This window comes from Camelina sativa, chromosome 17 (assembly GCF_030686135.1).
Source record: "Camelina sativa cultivar CO46 ecotype springtype chromosome 17, ASM3068613v1".
NCBI classification, from domain to species: Eukaryota; Viridiplantae; Streptophyta; class Magnoliopsida; order Brassicales; family Brassicaceae; genus Camelina; species Camelina sativa.
The window spans coordinates 31,633,579-31,655,283 of NC_141896.1; the positions used below are offsets into that span (position 1 = coordinate 31,633,579).

The 21,705-nt window shown below is 34.5% G+C and overlaps 2 protein-coding genes and 2 long non-coding RNA genes across 8 annotated transcripts; 2 read left to right on the forward strand and 2 right to left on the reverse strand.

The window, feature by feature from the left end:
- Positions 1–316: 316 nt before the first annotated feature.
- LOC147924568 (uncharacterized) lies at positions 317–2,389 on the reverse strand. Its single transcript, XM_087494405.1, has 8 exons — positions 2,175–2,389; positions 1,786–1,990; positions 1,600–1,680; positions 1,368–1,490; positions 1,136–1,282; positions 933–1,054; positions 610–848; positions 317–524 (listed from the first exon to the last, which is right to left on the reverse strand). Exons 1-4 carry the CDS (start codon positions 2,181–2,183, stop codon positions 1,429–1,431), a joined length of 357 nt encoding a protein of 118 aa, XP_087350531.1. The 5' UTR covers positions 2,184–2,389; the 3' UTR covers positions 317–524; positions 610–848; positions 933–1,054; positions 1,136–1,282; positions 1,368–1,428.
- Positions 2,390–4,004: 1,615 nt separating this feature from the next.
- On the reverse strand, positions 4,005–4,826 carry LOC147924569 (uncharacterized). The gene is made up of 4 exons (XM_087496837.1): positions 4,711–4,826; positions 4,486–4,609; positions 4,165–4,374; positions 4,005–4,076 (listed from the first exon to the last, which is right to left on the reverse strand). Exons 1-4 carry the CDS (start codon positions 4,824–4,826, stop codon positions 4,005–4,007), a joined length of 522 nt encoding a protein of 173 aa, XP_087352963.1.
- An 11,798-nt stretch (positions 4,827–16,624) lies between these two features.
- On the forward strand, positions 16,625–17,955 carry LOC104758011 (uncharacterized). 5 transcript variants are annotated; one of them, XR_002036186.2, is made up of 5 exons: positions 16,625–16,921; positions 17,032–17,083; positions 17,224–17,469; positions 17,562–17,613; positions 17,729–17,955. It is a non-coding gene; the product is annotated as an uncharacterized LOC104758011 (long non-coding RNA). The 5 variants fall into 5 exon arrangements; XR_002036190.2 differs by having other exon boundaries at positions 16,651–16,930; positions 17,220–17,469; positions 17,729–17,868; XR_002036187.2 differs by having other exon boundaries at positions 16,700–16,930; positions 17,729–17,868.
- Positions 17,956–17,986: 31 nt separating this feature from the next.
- On the forward strand, positions 17,987–19,956 carry LOC109130020 (uncharacterized). Its single transcript, XR_002036185.2, has 3 exons — positions 17,987–18,127; positions 18,871–18,929; positions 19,701–19,956. It is a non-coding gene; the product is annotated as an uncharacterized LOC109130020 (long non-coding RNA).
- Positions 19,957–21,705: the final 1,749 nt, after the last annotated feature.

Genomic DNA, 21,705 nt, shown 5'->3' on the forward strand with positions numbered 1-21,705 from the left:
GTTTGTGTGTTGTTGGTCTTTGTTATATTATTTAGGATAGAACCTTGGATAGAGATATGTTAGGTTGCTGGATAGAATGGATAGAAGTGTTATTGTATTGGTTTTGTATTATTGATATGTTTCCGCTGTGCATGTAATTGGATGTTGGTTTATTATTGGTTGGTTACCGTGTGTGGGTTGGTTTGTTTAATTAAGTAGTATGGGATACTTAATTATATCTTGTATTTAATTATTAAAAAGAAAAAAAAAAAGGGGTTGGGTTGTTTCAGATGTAAAAGAGAAAACCATGTTGTAAGGTCTACTATTCTCTTGGAAGTGACGTGACAAATCATTTTCATTTGTTAGTAGATTCCATAATATTTCTGGAGACTCTTTTAGCATAGGTAGAACAATTTGTCCTTGCATACAACATCCAGTATAGAATGGATTATTAGTTCTTACTGTCCTCCACAACCTCTCTCCATACCAAAAAATTGCACCACAATGAGGACAACTATATCCAGGATCATCATCATCTGCATATCCTGCAAATATTTAATGTATCATCCACAACTTTCAAATTTCTTCTTGTTTATAAATAAAATTAAAATATAATCAATAAAATTATACCTGCCCATAAATTAACTGTCTTCTTTGTAGTAATAGTTGGGGTTCCGAAAACTTTTTTAAAACTTGCCTCAAACATCGTCAGCATATCATAACGTAGTTTAGCATCATTAGCAGATGAAATTATGGTATAATTTGATCAACAACATGTTCATCATCATCAGCATATTCAGATGATGATGAATCATCTTCTCCTTGACTACTACAATAAAATACCTGATCATCATATTCTTCTTCAATATCTGCAAAACATTGATTGATTATTTTGATGAATAAATATCTAACAATAGATAATAGAATTTTATTATTGGATGAAGAAATTATACCGTTATCTGAGTCAACCTGCTCATATTCATTGTCTTCATCTTCGTCTAAATTTATCATTTTTGAACGCTTGAAACATTTCTTCTAAAAATGTTGTTTTTTGATGCTTGAGTGGACACTCGATCTGTGTATAAATGTCGAGTTAATAAAAATTGCAAATACTTTCAGATAGTTAAAATAATGGGTTACACATATTACGAATAACCTCTAGTTATAGTTCTATCTGGACTGATCTCTTCCTGAGCTGAGTGTCTGTTAATCCTTTCTGGTATATTAGTAACATCTGAAAGTGTTGGATTGTACCGGTAATTCTTTGCCTGATTACTCTGATGGTTATTTGGCACCAGGTTGTCTATAAGTTGTAAGGTTTGAAATAATTAGTTTACTATATAATATCCAAATAAAAATAAATATAGAAATATGTTAGATTAATAGACCTAATGGAGTTGATGTTCTTCGTCCCATTTTTGCTATAGAGTCAACTATGGGAGTGGTAGATTAGTGAGTCCTTGTGTTGCAATTTTGTTTCCACGTCCATTTTTCGTTATTGGGCTTACTTCCTGAAAAAAAAAAAAATTGGTACGTGTATTTTAAAGTAATGATCTTAGTAATAAGAAGATGAGTTATAATTTTAATTTGAAAAATGACTTTAAGATTTTTAAAAATTACCATTAAAATTATTAGAGCAATTCTCTTTGTTACATATGCCTTCATTTGCAAAGGTAGAAGATGGTGTTCTATAATCTACACCTAAATCACAAAATAAAAAATATGCTGGGATTTAGTTTGTAAAGTTAATATAGTTTATATATTGAATAAATAAAAATGTAAATAAGAAATTGAGATGAACAATACCAGAAGGTGTGTTACTTGTACTTGGAGAAGAAAATCCGTGAGAAGATGGCGGATTTGTAATATTATTTAGAACTCTACCAAAAACAGAATTAATATTGACTACAGTTTGAGGCATCTTTGAAACTGTATCTGGACTTTGGACTTGATTTTCCGAAGATACTTTACGATTCAATTCATCATTTTTCCTCTTCTTCATTGTCAACAACTAAGCAAAAGGAAAAAACACTGATTGTTTGTTTTTTCAGAAGTATCTTCGTAGCACTAATGATAGAACGCTTAATGAGGGATACTAAAAATATGTCAAAGGTTAATCACAAAATTATGTGTGGACGATTGATTAAATTATCGGAGCATTCAAAATAACAATTTTATCAAAGCTGATATTTTACCTCTTCCATTTCTACAATCCCAATTCGCCTTGACAAAAAATCACCAGGATCTAATCTTCTTCGGCAGTAGAGAAAATACAAAGAACCAAGATCGATGTCTTTTTCAATTCGGTTTGTGAAATTGCTTGGGACTGAATTGGAAGCTGATGAGTTTGGTTTTTTTTTTCTTTTTTTTTTTCTATGTTGGTGGCATCTGGAAGAACAACAAAACCAGAATACACGTTTTTTTTTTCTTTTCTCATAAACGATTTTATTAAGGTAATATTAAACATTACAAAACAGAAGCAAAGGCATGAGCCCAACAAAATACGAAAACAATAAAAGCCCAAATGAACAGAATACACGTTCAAGTCTGTATCTTTTTCTCAAAATCATTTGTTTTTTGTTTTTTCTTAAAATTTTGCTAGCCCAATAAAGTCCAGCAAGTAAAATAAGATCAAGTAAAAAAAACAATAGCCCAATAAAGTCCAACAAGTAAAATAAGATCAAGTCAATAAGATCAAGTAAAAATATAATTACTAGATTAACAGAAACTAGGCAAAAATTGTCTATATTATTAGATTAGAATATACATAAACTTAAATAATATCATTCAGTTATATACATGAACTCATATTATTAAGTCACACAATGATGCAAGATAAATAGATTTTTGAAAGTAATTATACACTAAACTTAGAAACAAATTATATTTTAATAATATTTAGATTATATTTATAAAAAATAAAATAAAAATTTGTCCCGCGGTGTACCGCGGATCCTGATGTAGTTGGAAAGTTAAAATTGTAGCAGATTCCCTAAGATATAGCTGTACGTCAATTACAGATTCTTTAGTTAATATTATTTGATTATATAAATAATTATATTATTAGAAGTGTTAGATTTGTTTTTAAAATAATAGTCTAGTTACAGATAAAGACAAATCAACAACTGAAAAAGAACTGAATTGATTCTGTTTGGTTTTATATTTATAAACAATGAGATATATTAGGATATTAGTTGAAAATTGATTGACTTGTCAAATCAATTATATTAAAGTTATAAAGCAAAAAAAAAAAACTGAATTAATAGATTTTTGATGTGTGAAAATGTGTTGAATAGTTGATCTGATACAGTTCTAATTGTATGGTGCTAAAAATTATAACTATTTTTTATGTGATACAATTTTTGGTGCTAAACATTTTGCATGTGACTCAATTTTTAAAAATATTGTGATATGTGAAACTGTTTGTGAAGTTTTTAAAAGCAACGACATGACAATTGAGAACGAACCCATATGTAGATTTATTTGTATATGTGTTATTCATATAGAGTTCTCATCTTACAATTGTATCACATGCAAAAATCTGTATTCATGGTTTGAATAAAAGATATAGTATAATACCGTTCTTGCAACTTTAGTCAATAATCAAATCCAAAAAAATTAAGAGACGTTAAGGTTTTAACACAATCATTTTACAGAAACACGACTGTTTTAGTTTTTAAAGTATCAATTTTATTAGTTTTTATTAGAAATTGGATAGAAGATAGAAAAGATGTAAACAGTTATGAAAAACATTTCGAGTCAATAATACTATATAATTATAGTATTAATTTTATTGAATAATAAACTCATAAAAATAAAAACCATAAGCCAAAACCAATGTTGAAATTTGAAAGTGTCAAAGTGGATAGATGGCAAAAATCAAAAGAAAATTAACTCATCAATTTGTTAAGTTCTTTAGAAACACCAGCAGCAGTAGCATCTTCCAATTGAGCCAATTTAGAGCAATGTTTTTTTGAGGTAGATGATTGGTCATCTCCTTCGACTATGTTTGATGAACCTCTTTTTTATGATGGAGTGGAAGAGGTTGAAGCATCCACATCTGATGGCTCACTTCCATCAGTAATCATTAAAGAACCCTACAATGTAGTAAACATTAACGTCTAATATGAAACCTAATATGAATCTTCTCCAGACAAATTATATAAACAATAAAAATATTAATACCTGACTACCATACAACATGGAAGAGGGATCTATATAAGTATCTGAAGGGACAATCTCAAAATCAGAATTCAACCCTTTATCGCACAATGCAGCGACGTTGTAAATGATGGAGCTCCCCCTAATATTTTTCAACTCGATAGAAAGGAGAAAATCGAATGTTTTCCCTTCTAAAGCTTTAACGTCGAAAGGGGTAGCTTCAGGATCCTCAAGCTATTATAGATATAAGTAAAGTGATTGTTTATAATGCAATGGTTTAAGCAAGTGAAATTTACCGTATAGAAAATTATAAAGAAATATACTACGAGAAAGATGCGTAACTACCAAATCGTATCTATTGTTAAGGAGTTCTGAAGAATGCATTCCAACCATATCCCCAGCGAAGCTGTCAAACACCATACATTTTGCTTCTCCAGTTTTGTCTTTGATTTTAAGATAAATCCAGAACCTAAAAATAGTTTTTTAAAAAATTTTAAGATTTTTATTATCATAAAATTATATAACCAACAAAACCATTATCGTAATAGGAAATATGTATAAGTAACTTACTTAGGAGAGACGTTTTTTACATACTGACAGCAAACCTCACAATAGAACTTTGGTGCTGGTTTATGCTTTTCATCTTCTAACTTAATGCCTTGCTCGAGATGGTCTTTTTGTTGCATTTCTTACACGCAATGTAGACCCAAGAGTTGTCTCTATCGACTTCCGCTACTGTACAGGTAGTGCGACACATCCCTACCTATAAAGTCCAACTTCTATTTAAATTTTATAAATTTATAACAATACAATGGATAATAGACTGTTTGGCGAAAATATACCTCAAATGCATGGAGGACTTCTTCGATAGTTTTAACAGGGTATTCTTCTAATTCTTCCTTTTTAGGTTTTCCCCAAAACACTTTCTTTTGCAATGAATCCATGATTGTCAATTGCAGGCCATCATTGGTAAGCCTAAGATTCATGTAGCACGTTATTATTGTATTTGTTGATAAAAAATAACAATATATATGATCAATTTGAAGAAAAAAAATTCACAGTTTTCTTAGATCTTCAGCTTCAGTAATTTCTGGATTGATTATAACTTGAGAACAGTCCCAGTGATTTTGAACACTACAAGCATCTATATTAATTGTCATTCAAACTAATTAAAAAAAAAACATTTTAGAACGTGAATATGTAGTATAATGGATAAATACTTACCGTTGTACTGATTTACTTTAGCAAACCTTATTAAGCAGAAAACAATACCATCGGTAGACTCGTGGCAAGCTTTACTAATTATTTGGGAGCAGGTACCCCAAAGAGTACACAAAACACGTGTATCCCTGTGAGATTGGGAATATTTAAAAATAAGTATATGGTGGTTTGCTATATTTGTCAGGTAGCCAAAAAAATGAAAAAATATATATTTAAAAACGTACTCAGAATTTCTCATGTGGAAGTCGATTTTTGTAGTTGGTTTGTTTGTTGTTGAAAGGACCGACTTTTTAAAAAAAATAATAAATAAACTACAACTAGTGGTCCCATACCCACTAGCCAGCTAACCACAATCACAACCAACAGCGGAATAACAACACCAATATCCAATAAATAATATCCAATAAATATAATAACCAATATTTGTAACATCAGCAATATCTAATAACCAAATAACAGAAATCATAGAACCAGCAACCTAGCAATGTTCTAATGGCCCAACTCTAGAAACTTAGCAATGCCAGACAACATAAAACCGAGTCCCTAGAACATCCTCCTCTTCATTGCCTTGATTCCACGATCACACTTTGCCTTTACCTACACCACAAATACATATTGCAATGCATGAGTATTTTATAAACACTCAGTAAGGCAATCCTCCCATCTACTGGGCTATACACACAAGCAATAGAGTCATCTCTAACCAACAAACAACAATCAACAATCAACAATAACAAACCAGGACTCTGCATCGACCGACACCAACATGCATCGACCGACGCAAGATCTGCGTCGACCGATGCAAGGTTAACTTGCATTGACCGATGCTCCCAATGCATCGACCGACGCATACTCGACATAACACAAAAACCCTAGAGTTTACGTGCCGTCCTTGCATTTGCATCGACCGACGCACAAAGTGCATCGACCGATGCAATGCCGAGCATCGTTTTCCTCCGAATCTTCTCGCCGGATCTTCGTTCCTACAACCACAAAACTCGATCCCAAGCCACAAGAAAGCTTCCTAACGTCCATAGCAACAATCTAACAAGTCTAACATTGCACAACAAGCAGATTAAAGAGTTCTCTAGCTTAGATAAGCCATGGTCCTGCACTTACCTTTGCCAAGATGAATCTGAACCCAAACCCAAGAAGAAAACGCTTCTAGGAAGCTCCTACCACGATCCCAGCTACAAATTTCTACAGGAACAGCCTCAAATATCCATGAATCACCAAGAACACTTCTCTTTCTCTTTTGTTTCTCTCTAAAGCGGCTAAAAACGCCTAATGAGACAAAACCCGAGCTTAAGGGTTTTCCTTTACCCAAAATGCAGCGTTTGACTTAAGTCAAAACGCAGGAACTCGACCTTGCATCGATCGATGCATCATCTGCATCGACCGATGATGCATCGATCGATGCAACTCCCAAAATGGGATTTTGGTTCACGGATGTTACAATTCTCCCCCACCAATCTAGATTCGTCCTCGAATCTCGAACAACCATCAGCCAAGGACTCCTGTGCAACCGTATCCACAGCCCGCACTCCTCCGACCGATCTACAGAAGGTCACCTCTAGGCGATAGACTCACGCTCCAGTCGTTATTTTCTCTTGACTTTTTGGACTTTCCTTTACTCATAGGCCTAAACCTTGAGTTTTCATTGGCTCCTCATCAGACCTAAGTCTGCATGCCAATGTTGGTTCCTCATCGGGCCTAAACCCGCATGCCATAATATATATAAGGAAAAATCCAAAACTCGTCTCTCGGGTTGCCACCCTACAGCTTGCCCACGGATTGTCATCCGAAGTTGATATACCAACCATATTCCCAAGCCACAAAGTCTCTTAATATGGCAGTACTAGGAGAACCTAAGTCCTCCAAGAGCCGCGAGCAAACAATTCTGAACACGTCTGAGTCCTCTCCCTATCCAGGTTTCCTTCATGTGGCTCGCGTAAAACATCTCAATGTCCTACCAACCACATATCCCCTCACTGGAATACCTCATGACCACACAAGGATCATATACATGCCCCAAGGGCCGCCACTAAGGCCAAACAAAATGTCCTAAAGAGGACCGCCACCAAGGCCAAACAAAATGTCCTAAAGAGGACCGCCACCAAGGCCAAACAAATGTCCTAAACAGGACCGCCACCAAGGCCAAACAAATGTCCTAAACAGGACCGCCACCAAGGCCAAACAAATGTCCTAAAAAGGACCGTCACCAAGGCCAGAAAATGTGCTGACTTAGTCAACCGGTCCACAATGACCCCAATAGCATCAAAAGTCCGTGACACTGGCAATCCTACCACAAAATCCATAGTGATCATATCCCACTTCCACTCAGGAAAAGGTAGACTCTTCAGTAAACTGCCAGGAACCTGATGCTCAGCCTTCACTAGCTGACACACATCGCACCTCGAAACCCAACTAGCCACATCCTTCTTCATCCCAACCCAATGATAGTACCTCTTGAGATCACGATACATCTTAGTCGCTCCTAGATGAATAGAAAACCTGCTCGCATGAGCCTCACTCATGATCTCCTGTCTCAACTCCTCATCTTTGGGCACACAAACCCGACCGTGCACCAAGATAGTACCATTATCTGAGACCTGATACTCTGAATCCACATCCTTAGAGGGATTCACTAGCCCCAAATCCTTCTCTTGAGCCAACCGCACTCTACTCAGAAGATCTGCTCTATCAACTGCTTCCAAACCCAACGATTCCTGTGAAACAGCACACAAGATAAAAGCACTGATCTCTCCCACCTGAGACTCCATCTCCTGCTCCTGAGCCGAAGCTACCCTCTTCCGACTCATAGCATATGCAACCGTGTTAGCCTTACTAGGGTGATAGGCTATCTCCAAATCGTAATCTGCCACAAGCTCCATCCACCGCCTCTGTCTCAAATTCAGCTCAGGCTGAGTGAACATATACTTCAGGCTCTTATGATCTGTAAACACATGTACCTTTGCACCATAAAGATAAGACCTCCAAATCTTCAGGGCAAAAACTACAGCAGCCATCTCCAAATCATGAGTATGATAGTTGCCCTCATGCTTCCGCAACTGCCGCGAAACATAGGCAATCACCTTCCCATGCTTCATCAGCACACACCCCAAACCAACTCTGGATGCATCAGTATAAACCACATAGGATTCTCCCTACTCAGGCAAAGCCAACACTGGCGTAGTAGTCAACATCTCCTTAAGGCTTTCAAAGCCCTCCTCACACTCCTGTGACCACACAAAAGGAACATCCTTCCCTGTCAACTTAGTCATAGGGCGTGCTCTACTTGCAAAACCCTGCACAAACCTCCTGTAGTAACCTGCCAACCCAAGGAAACTCCTGATGTCTGTGGCATTCTGCGGTCTAGGCCAATCCCTGATAGCCTGAATCTTCTCCGGATCTACAGAAACCCCCTCTACAGAAACAATGTGACCCAAAAAGCCCATCTCACGCTGCCAAAAACTACAGTTGCTCAACTTAGCAAACAACTTCTGCTCCCGCAGCTTCACCAGAAATGCCCTCAAATGCAGTGCATGCTCTTCAGGACTCTTACAAAATACCAGAATATCGTCGATGAGAATGAGGACAGACACGTCCAGAAACTCCTGAAACACGCTGTTCATCAACCTCATAAACGCTGCTGTTGCATTAGTTAACCCGAAAGGCATCACCACATACTCATAATGCCAATACCTCATCCTGAAAGCCGTCTTCCTCTCATCTGCTTCATCTATTGGTATCTGATGATAACCCGACGCCAGATCTACCTTGGAGAACCAAGTAGCACCTCTCAGCTGATCCAACAACTCATCAATCCTGGGAAGAGGGTGCTTGTTCTTGACAGTGACCTGGTTCACACCCCGTTAGTCAATACACAAGCGGTAACTCCCATCCTCCTTCTTAACAAATAACACCGGTGCTCTCCACAGTGATACACTAGAACGTATGAATCCCTTGCTCCATAAATCCTCTAGCTGCTTTCTCAGTTCAACTAAACAAATACTCAAGTATGCCGACATCAACTCGCCGCCACCTGAATATAAACCCCCTTGTTCGTCCAAGAAACTCTAGTAACTTGCCACTTAGGGAAACTTCCACAAGATAACTTATTCCAGAAATAGCTTTTCCACTTGGCAATTCTCTGCAGTAAAACATCAATACAAGCGTAATAAAACAAACAAGTACCATACGTTCGCATATTCTGATTCACCGCGTCAACTGCTTTGCAGGCCGCTAACTCAAACCACTTGACTTATTCCCTCCAACAAGCTTACCAAAACCTTGAATCTAGCAACCCTGTCCATCTCCAATGAACTTCATCCAGCATCGTCGCAACGATTAGTTTATCCTGCCATGAAAGCTTCTCATGAACTTATGTATCTGGCAAACATGCCTTTCCCGGCCCAAACCTGCTGTAACTCCCCTTCCCGGGACTCCAGCACCACCGGCCTCACAATCCTGGCGCACAGCCAAACATTCATAACCGCTCTGGTCATTAAACCCTGTCCCAATGGTCAACACATCCAAAATCCAAGATTAAACCACCTTCAATCTCTCAAGGTCTACATTCAATCGTTATGTTTATACTCACGATCCTAGGCATTGCTTGCTCCCAAAATCACCACCCTTAGGTCGCAACCTTCGAGCCATACCGATCTCACTCTCAGACCAGCGTCTTCGAGTTATACCGTCTCACTCTTGGAACATAATCCTCAAGATCTTGGTATCAGGGGAACTACTCATCCCCTCAGGGGAACATAATCCCCTCTGCCACTCTCGAAACCCTCAGCCCCTCGAACTATCGGTATTCAGCAGAATCACCATCCCCTCAGGAGCAACAATCCTTAACCACTATAAACATCTCCTGACCAAAAGTACCTCCTGTGGTCCAAGTATAACATTGCAATGTTACACCTGCCCACTCAACTTCTAATATCCAACTGGATTAACCACCAAGCTACAAAAATATCTGCTCCAACTGCATATATCCACCTACCCGCCTCTCTAGGCTCGGTACCTCTTGAGAATAATCTCATACCGGTCATCTACAACTGCTCCATCCTCTTAACATAAGATGGAAACTCCTCAACATCTGCAGCCCTCGGCTGCACCCCGCCACATGCGGTATAACTGGGGCCTGCACTGGTACCCCTCTCGGTAACCGCTCCAACAGCACGCCAACAGATCCGCCAAGCGATCATCTCGACCCTGGGCTCCACCTGCTGCAACCCCACATCTGGGTTCCCAGCACCCCCGGCATTCTCACCGGCTAACCCTCTCTGGTCCCTCCTGATACGCTTGTGACCCTCTGACATACCTCCTCGTGGAACTCTGGACCACACACTCGCTGGCCTCGGGACCCGCCCGACCATGACCACGATCACGTCCCCGTCCACGACCAACAACTCAAACACCTTTAACCACTACACTTCCAAGAACAGAGGCTAACAAGCAAGCTTAACATAACACAAAAACACAAAAACAGAAACTCACCGTGGAATCACACTGTAGGCTCGAAGAGGATGTTCTAGGACTCCATGCCACACAAAATTGGCTAGCTCACATAATCAATCAAAGCATGCAAATCCCAAACATCTACAGCACAAAGCCTAGTGAACCCTAACCTAGAACCGTAAGGGCTTTGATACCAAACTGAAAGGACCGACTTTTAAAAAAAAAATAATAAATAAACTACAACTAGTGGTCCCATACCCACTAGCCACCTAACCACAATCACAACCAACAGCGGAATAACAACACCAATATCCAATAAATAATATCTAATAAATATAATAACCAATATTCATAACATCAACAATATCTAATAACCAAATAACAGAAATCATAGAACCAGCAACCTAGCAATGTTCTAATGACCTAAATCTAGAAACTTAGCAATGCCAGACAACATAAAACCGAGTCCCTAGAACATCCTCCTCTTCATTGCCTTGATTCCACGATCACACTTTGCCTTTACCTGCACCACAAACACATATTGCAATGCATGAGTATTTTATAAACACTCAGTAAGGCAATCCTCCCATCTACTGGGCTATACACACAAGCAATAGAGTCATCTCTAACCAACAAACAACAATCAACAATCAACAATAACAAACCAGGACTCTGCATCGACCGACACCAACATGCATCGACCGACACCAAATGGAGGTTGCGTCGACCGACGCAAGATCTGCGTCGACCGATGCAAGGTTAACTTGCATCGACCGATGCTCCCAATGCATCGACATAACACGAAAACCCTAGAGTTTACGCGCCGTCCTCGCATCTGCATCGACCGACGCACAAAGTGCATCGACCGATGCAATGCCGAGCATCGTTTTCCTCCGAATCTTCTTGCCGGTTCTTCGTTCCTACAACCACAAAACTCGATCCCAAGCCACAAGAAAACTTCCTAACGTCCATAGCAACAATCTAACAAGTTTAACATCGCACAACAAGCAGATTAAAGAGTTTTCTAGCTTAGATAAGCCATGGTCCTGCACTTACCTTTGCCAAGACGAATCTGAACCCAAACACAAGAAGAAAACGCTTCTAGGAAGCTCCTACAACGATCCTAGCTACAAATTTCTACAGGAACAGCCTCAAATCTCCAGGAATCACCAAGAACACCAAAAACACTTCTCTTTCTCTTTCGTTTCTCTCAAAAGCGGCTAAAAACGCCTATTGAGACAAAACCCAAGCTTAAGGGTTTTCCTTTACCCAAAACGCAGTATTTGACTTAAGTCAAAACGCAGGAACTCGACCTTGCATCGACCGATGCATCATCTGCATTGACCGATGCAACTCCCAAACCGAGATTTTGGTTCACGGATGTTACAGTTGTAGTTATTTCTTTGATTTCACCACAATCGACAACTTGACCAAAGAAATCTGAGATAAAACATATTGGATAGATTAGAACAACAAAATAGGATATATCATTCTTAAATGTAATATAATAAACGTACCAAATAACAAATTTTCATTTTGTTTCCCAGCGAGGACAACATCATAAGATGCAAATGAAAGAAACATATCATCAGATATGTTATCAGAAGGGTTAACACTTGTCCTGGATGTGAAGACAATCTTCCATTTCAATTCAGATAGCTTGACTGACCCATAAGTAGGAGATAAATTAAAAGTTGAAATTAGGTTCTAATTTCCTTGTTGAAGTTTATGCTGGAAGTTCATTATCTGATCCTTCTTCACCGTAGTTGCTATCTTATCACCCTACAAAATATTTATATAAAAAAAAAAATTAGAAGTAGTATAATTATATGAATAATATAAGAATATAAAGAATGATTACTAACCGCAGAATCTACTAAAAATATTTCAATGGTTTCTCCAAGTTTAATGTTGTATTGCCTCCACAGATGCAAAATTCTGACATCTATAAGCCAGATGACTCGATAGGGCCTGAGAGACTTTAGAGGAGAAATGGGGAGAGGAGAGGCTAACATTTTGGCTTGTTGTGTGTTTGTTGTTTATGTATTAACATTTTGACCCGACTATTTATAATAATGTTCAGAATAATGCAACGAATATTTAAAACTGAAACGACCGACCTTTTTTTTTTTTTTAATAATAAATAATAAATATAATATAATAAAATAATCTACAGCTAGTGGTCCCATACCCACTAGCCACCTAACCACAAACACATTCAATAGCGGAATACTCAATACCAATAACCAATAATAAACCAATAATATAACCAATACCATAGCATAAGCAATATCCAATAATCAATCATCAGAAAACATGAAACCAGCAACCTAACAATGTTTCTAATGACTCAACTCTAGCAACCTAACAATGCCAGACAACATCCAATCAAGTCTCTAGAACATCCTCCTCTTCATTGCCTGGATTCCACGATCACACTTTGCCTTTACCTGCACACCACAAACAACAATTGAGATGCGTAAGTATTATCACAAATACTTAGTGAGGCAATCCTCCCATCTACTAGGCTATACACACAAGCAATAAGATCTCTACATGCCACAAACAACAATCAATAAAACAAACCAGGCAATATACAAGCATGCAACATCCATCGTAACTGGAAGAGGGGTGTCGACCGACACCAGATGGTGTCGATCGACACTGACTATCTGGTGTCGACCGACACCAAACTGGTGTCGACCGACACCCTGCCCGACACTCCCGAAAACCCTAGTTTGTGTCGACCGACACCTCCACATGGCATCGATCGACACTCGCCAAAGTCCCAAGCCGTCCTCGCGTTGGTGTCGACCGACACCCCAACTGGTGTCGACCGACACCGATGCTGAGCAGCGATTTTTCCTCGATCAGAAACTCCGAATCTCGCCTCTAATCTTCTCCAATCCGCTCCATGCACTCCCAGAAGCCAAACCCAGTCCAGACAGTGACGAAATACCATAGAGAACTCAAAGAAACAACCACATAAGCACCAAATCACATAGAATCTAGAGATCTTAGCTTAGATAAGCCATGGTCATGCACTCACCTCTTTCAAGAAGATTCTGACCAACAAGAACGAATTCCCTCACTCCTAGCAAGCTTCTAACACCTTCCCAGCCTTAGATCTCCCAAGAACAGCAAGAAATCTCTCAATCTCTTCCCAAAAGCTCAAGAACACTCTCTCTTTTGATTTTCTCTCAAAAACGGCGAATAACACAAAATAACACGACTCTAGGTCGTTTTCTACCTCTAAAACTTGATTTTAGGGATTCCCTAAACCAACCACGCAAACCGGACAATTAAAATTGAACCGACCAAACCGGCCACAGCTGGTGTCGATCGATGCCTCACTAGAAGGTGTCGATCGACACCCTTACCAAATTACCAAAAATTGGTTTGCGGGTGTTACAAAAACGATAATTATGGTGATTTTAAAAAGATTTTCATAAATCTCTCGACTAACAGAGTCTAAGGTATATTCGATAACCAGATTCGTTTACCATAATTTGTTATATTTATTCCGATAATTTTACAGAAGAGGGATATATATGGATACTAAAATATTTTTTGTCTTTATTGGTTTTGATACGTAACAAATATGGTTAGTGAGATATTTAACTTCCATATTTTTACAGCTTAATTACTGGATGAGTAGTTAACATTTACGGTATATTTTAATTTGGGAAGTAATTTAGCGTATCTTTGTTATTTCAACTCGATAGTTCCATTTAAATTAGGCCGCATGATCCATTTAAATTTTAAGTATCATAATTTGGGTATTAAATTGTTCTCTATACATTTTAGAATTGGGTCTGTATCTAATTTTGAAGGTATTTTATGATTTGGGCTTCTTTTGCCTTTTTGATTTTTTTTTTTAATTTTTAATATCCAATCTCGTTAACAGGTAAATTAATTTTAATATAATCCTTCGATCAAACAAACAAAAACACGACTTGAACTTCAATCTCTCAAATCCTTTATATTTCCAGTATATCGTTTATGATTAATTTGTTGTCCTTTACATTTTATACAGTACATGTGCCAAAAATTAGAATGAGACCGAAGCATATATATCAAGACATCATAGTTTCAGTGAGATAAGTTGTGGTTTATTAAAAATATGTTAGTTTCTTTTGTTTTGAAGGATCCCAACGTTAGTATTTCATATGGTTTCAAATGAACTGAAGGATATCTAATGAGATGTAGTGCGAGAAATTAGAATGCGACCGAAGCATATATAAACTGGTAATCATATTATCAGTCAGATAAGTTGTGGTTTAAATAAAACATATTAGATTTCTTTTATTTTTTAAAATATAAACGTTGATTTTACCATAATTACGGTGATTTTAAAGAGATTTTCATAAATCTCTCGACTAACAGAGTCTAAGGTATATTCCATAACTATATTCGGTTACCATAATTTGATATATTTATTCCGATAATTTTAGTGGTTTAAATACGTAACAAATATGGCTAGTGAGATATTTAACTTCCATATATTTACAGCTTAATTAGTGGATCAGTAGTTAATATTTACGGTATATTCTAAATAGCGTATCTAGGATTTTTAATATGGGCCGCATGATCCATTTGTTGGCTTCGTACTAAAAAAAAAATGGCTAGGATGTTTATTTATTGAACGGTGAGGATGAAAGTATAAGATCCAGAATAATGTAAATGGGTCTAAAAGATCCGCGTCTTTATCCGTTTACATGGGTATGGAAATTTTCTTTGTATCCTTTTTTAAAATCGAAAATTTGAACATAATTACAATGGCATTGTATTGTAAATTTTTACAAAACTAAGGTTTCTTTCAGACAATATTTTACGATTAATAGTAGGGATAGTTGATGCAAAATATCTAATTTACATCAATTACAACAATTAATGTTGCTATTGATTATTTGATATCGCTTCATTAACTTTTGACGTATATATATATATATATATATATATATATATATATATTAATTTACGTCATTGTTATACAAATATGATTTTACATTAATTAGATAATTGATGCAATATTTAAAGTCATATTAATAAACTGGTGCCAACTTTACATCATTGTTTTTATTACAAATGATATAAAATTATCATTTTTGTAACCAATCCCCTATATATTAATAGAGAAGCACACTCTTGAAAAAGCTGATGTGTCGCCGCTAGAGAGCTCGATGCACCTTTTAGCAAAATAGCCTTAAATTTTCTACTTAATTACATTAATATGCTATTATATACATATATATTAAAAAAATAACTGAATAATAGTTAGATATGCTATCATTTCTCACACAAATTTAAATATCACATATAAAAACTAATTAAATAGTTACATACTATTTGAAAGTAAAATTTCACTAAAATTTACTTACAAATATAAAAGTCAAAGTTATATTGATTTCTTAAAATCAATATAAGTACAATATTCTAAAAAGGCTATAAAAACATATCAATTAATATAAAGTTAATAAAAATAAAGAACATATAACTTATTAATATAATCATATAAAAACGAAATGTTATTTTTTATGTTAGTATTATTACCATAATAATTTGAATAACAAGTTTCAATAGTTATTATAATTGATTATAAAAATAAGTATATTACCACTGAATTATCTCCAACTAGAGGATGACCCGCACGTATGTGCGGAAATTTTTTTTTTTTTTGTTCATATAAATTTCTGTTTGATTTTGCAATATTTGTTGAAATTAAAATATTAGCATTCAATAAAAGACTCTCTGTTCTCAAATATTAATGGACCAGAAAAGGTGAATAGAAAATGTTATAGTTGTTGGGTTTTATGGTGTCCAGGCCAATATTAGCATTCAATAAAAGACTCTCTGTTCTCAAATGTTTGCCAACCCAAAATAATAGACGCTGGAATAAAAAACGAAAAGAGTAAAACATCTGAAAATTGTGAAACACAAAAAAGGGTTTTCTCGAAAGCAAAAGTGGATTCGACAAAATAGATCAGATTCAATCGATAATCGATCAGACAATTCCTTTTCTCGAATTGGAAAATCCAGCTGAAGATCCATAATCTATCTGTGTTTTTGGAGTTTCCGATGTCATCTTCAATGGGTAAGTGAGGTAACATTGAAAACTGTTTAGATTTGATTTTTGCGTTCTATTTCTGATTATAGCTCACAAACTGTTAAGATTCTTACTTGTTCTTTTCTGTCTGATTCCAGCGTTTTAGTAAAGCTTGAAAATCTATAAACGAATATGGGTCTTCTTTCAAAGGTTAGAATATTAATCAAAATTGGTGTTGAATTTTTGGTTATTGTTTACATCTTCTTTTGGTTGTTGTTTACATCTTTTAATGTTTAGATTTATATTCAAGATTCTGTTTGTCCTAATTATCTGATTTTGTGGAAAGTCAGGAAATTGGATCCAGAACAATTAACCAAAGATAAGTAACGATACCCATTTCTTCATTTCTAAATACCTATGATCCAAGTTTTAAAAACTCTAATTTTTAAACTTTCCTCGTCAGGCTTAAATTACTTTCAAGAAGACGATGATTAGAGACAACAATTGGATTGTAATTTAACTTATAAGTAGCCGGAGTTTTGGATTTCTTTTACCTGGCAAGTAGGGAAAAAATTCGTCTACAATGGATCACTAAGGTAATATCTATATTTGTTCTTTCTAATTCTGCATGATAGTTATCAAATGATTTATATTTATCATTTATTTGATCTTTGATGTATTATTATAGGTTTTGAGTGGAGCTTGAAGATATACAATCGAATTGAGTCTTTCTTTGAAAGGTTTGAATCTTTTTCAAAATTGATTTTGAATTTTGTTGTTGTTTACATGGATACATGTTTATATGTTTATTCAAGTTTAAGTTTGTCCTAATTGTTTTCATTTGGTAAATGTCAGGAAAACTAATGAAGATCACTAAATCAAAGATAAGTAACGAAACCCTCTTCTTGATTTGTAGATGCCTCTACTACAATTTTTTAGAACTCTAATGTTTAATTTTACTTGGTCAGGCTAAAATTACTTTCAGTAAGACGATTATTCGGGAACAAATGTGTTGAAGGTTGACTTATAAGAAACCGGAGTTTTGGATTTGTTTTCCCTTGCAAGTAGTTTACGAATTAAAGATAAGAATTTGAATCTTTGTTTAGTTTATAAAGACTGTATTTTTCATTTAAATCAAGTCTAATGTGAAATTGGATTTTGTTTTTGCCAAGGTAATTACTGTTAGAGGGAGACATAAGCTAAACTTTCAAAATAGGAGTGGAATTTACGAAGAAATCTATACTATATATACTGGTAAGTTATTCAAATTCAGTAGTTTTTTTTTTATGCTTTTACTTTTCTCTGTTTTTTGATTGCATATAGTTTAGTAAAGTTATTTAGGAAAATAGTATGGTAATATTACCAATTTCTCAAATATTAGCAAAGTCTACATATTAAATTTAAACAAAGAAAATGATCCTTAGTACGGAAAAAAGTTTGAAACTAAACCGTAAGTTGGTACCGTCTGTTTAGTTCAAACTTTAAAAAACCATACTAAATTATTACAACATAATCCTTATTATCAATCGACAATACTCCTTCCAAACAAAGTTTATGTTCCGTAACTTAGCCTATCTTCAGCATCGTCGACAGTGTTTTCATCCTTTCTGAAAATCCTATAATTAGACCACAAATTGAATTATGTATTTGAAAATAATGAGAAATTTGTACCATTGCTTTACTCAATAAGCTTAAAAGAAAGAAGATAATAGTTACCTTGCCAAACCTTTTCTCTTATCTTAAGAGGCTCATTTCAAATTCTGAAATACTTCTTTGAATACCACATTCATGGTTTCCTTTTGAGGTTTTCCCTCTTTATCCAAAATCAAAATCTTTAAACCTTTTTTAGAAGTCACTCTTGAAACTGCAACATAAAGCTGACCATGTGAAAAACATGGCCTAGGCAAATACAATCCAACATAATCCAATGACTTTCCCTGATTTTTGTTAATAGTCATTGTTAATAGTCAACACAAATCTTCCATGTTGTTTTGAAGGCTTTGAGTTTGGAGACATGAGTCAAACCATAAGTAGCTGTCCCATCTCTTCTACGAAGGTGATTCTCTGAACTATTAATTTAGAATTTTGATTTGTTTGTTTGTAACGCTCTATCATATGGTTTTTATAGTAGTTTAAGATACGTGTGTTTAGGGATATCAATATTTTTGTTTCCAATTTTATTTGATTTGATTGATATATTTTACATTAACGTAATTGCATTAACGTAGTTGCCAAATTAACGTAGTTGCCAATTTTGTTGTTCGATTTGATATGATATGGAAGAGATTGATAAGGGAACGTATTTAAGTAGTTGCCGTTTTTGATATATTATACATGTATTCTATTTAATTAGTATTAGAGAGTATGATTAGGGATATCAATATTTTTGTTTCCAATTTTATTTGATTTGATTGATATATTTTACATGTACAACTGTAAAGTTTCGATCACAATATTTTCAGTTAATATTTTGAACTTATGTTCTATTTGATATGATATGGAAGAGATTGATAATGGAACGTATTTAAGTAGTTGCCGTTTTTGATATATTTTACATGTACAACTGTAATATTCTATTCAATTAGTATTAGAGAGTATGATTAGGGATATCAATATTTTTGTTTCCAATTTTATTTGATTTGATTGATATATTTTACATTTACGTAATTGCATTAACGTAGAGTTGATATCATTTAATGTCGTAGTTGCCGTTTTTTGTTCTAGATTGATATGATCGAGATTGTCTTGTAATTGAATTAACGTAGTTGCCAATTTTGTTTAATATTTGCTATCATCTAATGTCGTTTGGATCTTATATATCTTATAGGTTTAGGAAGAAGAGAGTGTTTGGATACAACACCAACATATCAAGATCCAAATAATATAATCCCTAACAATAAGGATCCGCGTGTTTGGCCCCAGTTTGATTACATATATGCCCTTAAATTTTTTTTTTCTGTTCTTCCTTTATTTTCTGCGTGAGGGCAAGATACGGAATACTCGTTTTTATGTATTTTTTTAACCCTAAGTGTACTCCCCAATTAATAGTATAGATTCAGTAAAGAAACTTAATTCCAAATAAATATAGATTATATATATTCATAAATAAATATAAAATGACAACAAATTAGGGGATATATATCATGATGTATGATTATTTATATATATCAAAATATGTAAACTAATTAATCTCAACATTTAGTGTGATTATTCATTGAAAAATGGAAATATTGATAACTGAATAGGAATATACGTTCTAACTGTATATTCATCTATGTGCTATTATAAAGGAATGAGACAATAACCCTTATCATTATAAATAAACTTAGTACCCAAAAAATTATAATATATTTGAAATGAGTGATTATTAGATTATGCAAAATTGTTATAGTAATTCGATAAACCATAAATATAAATTTAATTTTTAAAACACACAAAAATATATATATATTACCATAAATTGTAACAGTTTATAAATATTTTCTTTACCACGTTTACATATTTCACTGGTGAAATGTAATTTTATACATATATGTTGATTTTGGAATTTCATTAATTTTTTCGTAATGGTTTTTTGGTAATAATCCGTCATTTATAGAAAATATTAACAAACCGACTAACTCAAAAGATTTAAATATCCTAATCAAAAATATTAAATCAATAAATTAGATTATCTTCAAAAAATTTAGTTTAGAATCTGATTGTTACTAACATATAATAAAAAATAAATAATTAAACTACCAAGTAATTTTAATATATGTTGTTATGATTACATAAGAAACATACAAAATTGTTATGATTACAAAATAAAACATAAGAAGATATGAATTTGATTTTTAAACCACATAAAAGACATATTGCAATAAATAGTAACATTTTATCAATATTTTCTCCACTATAAAACCTCTTACAAAATCAAAGATTTTATAGGTAAAACGTATTTTTACACGAAAAACGTAATTCTGAATAAATAAATAAAAAACTTTAGTTACATATTATGTTTGACACAAACAGATCTTGGTTCTAAAAATAATTTTACTTATAATTATGTTCTTTAAATTGATTTTTCCTGCATATAGTGCGGATTGTTACCTAGTACATATTAATATTGATTGTGGATACCACTGCAAATATTTTATTTCAGCCGATCACCACTTGAGTCGCTTACATAAATGATGCAAAACTATGGTAATTTGAACCAAAGTACAAAGATTTGAAGCTAATATCATGATATTCTTGGAGCAGCTTTATGATACTCTTCATACATATGCCACAATCAACCACCAAGCATCACCAATCTATTATATCTGATAACCGCCGTCGTTAGCTTGTCCTTTTAATTAACTGTCTTTGGCTTGTCCTTGTAATGTTGCAGTAAGTCATTAACGAGAAAATCAAGAAATATATCTCATTTAATTATTTTTTTTTTTTAATCTTTTGAATTGTTGGTGAATTCAAACCCCCAACTTATCGGTCATTAATAGGTGTTATGCAATTAGTAAAAGATGCTATATTTTAACAAGAAATATTTTTTATTGACGTTTTATACCTTAACTTTTTTTGTTAGAAGAAAAATACCTCATTTAAATATACTTATCTATAAAAATACTTCATATTTGAATTGTTGGTGGGTTTGATTTGAACTTAAACATGCAGTTTGACAACCATTAACGGATGTTATATATGGAATCACTAAACAACATTAAATTTAACCTCACGTGTTTAAATAAATAAATATATATATAAATATATATATATAGTATTGTGTTAAAATATGGTTTACGACAGCGTTGTTAGGAGTTTACGATATTATGATAGAATGTAACTTTCCA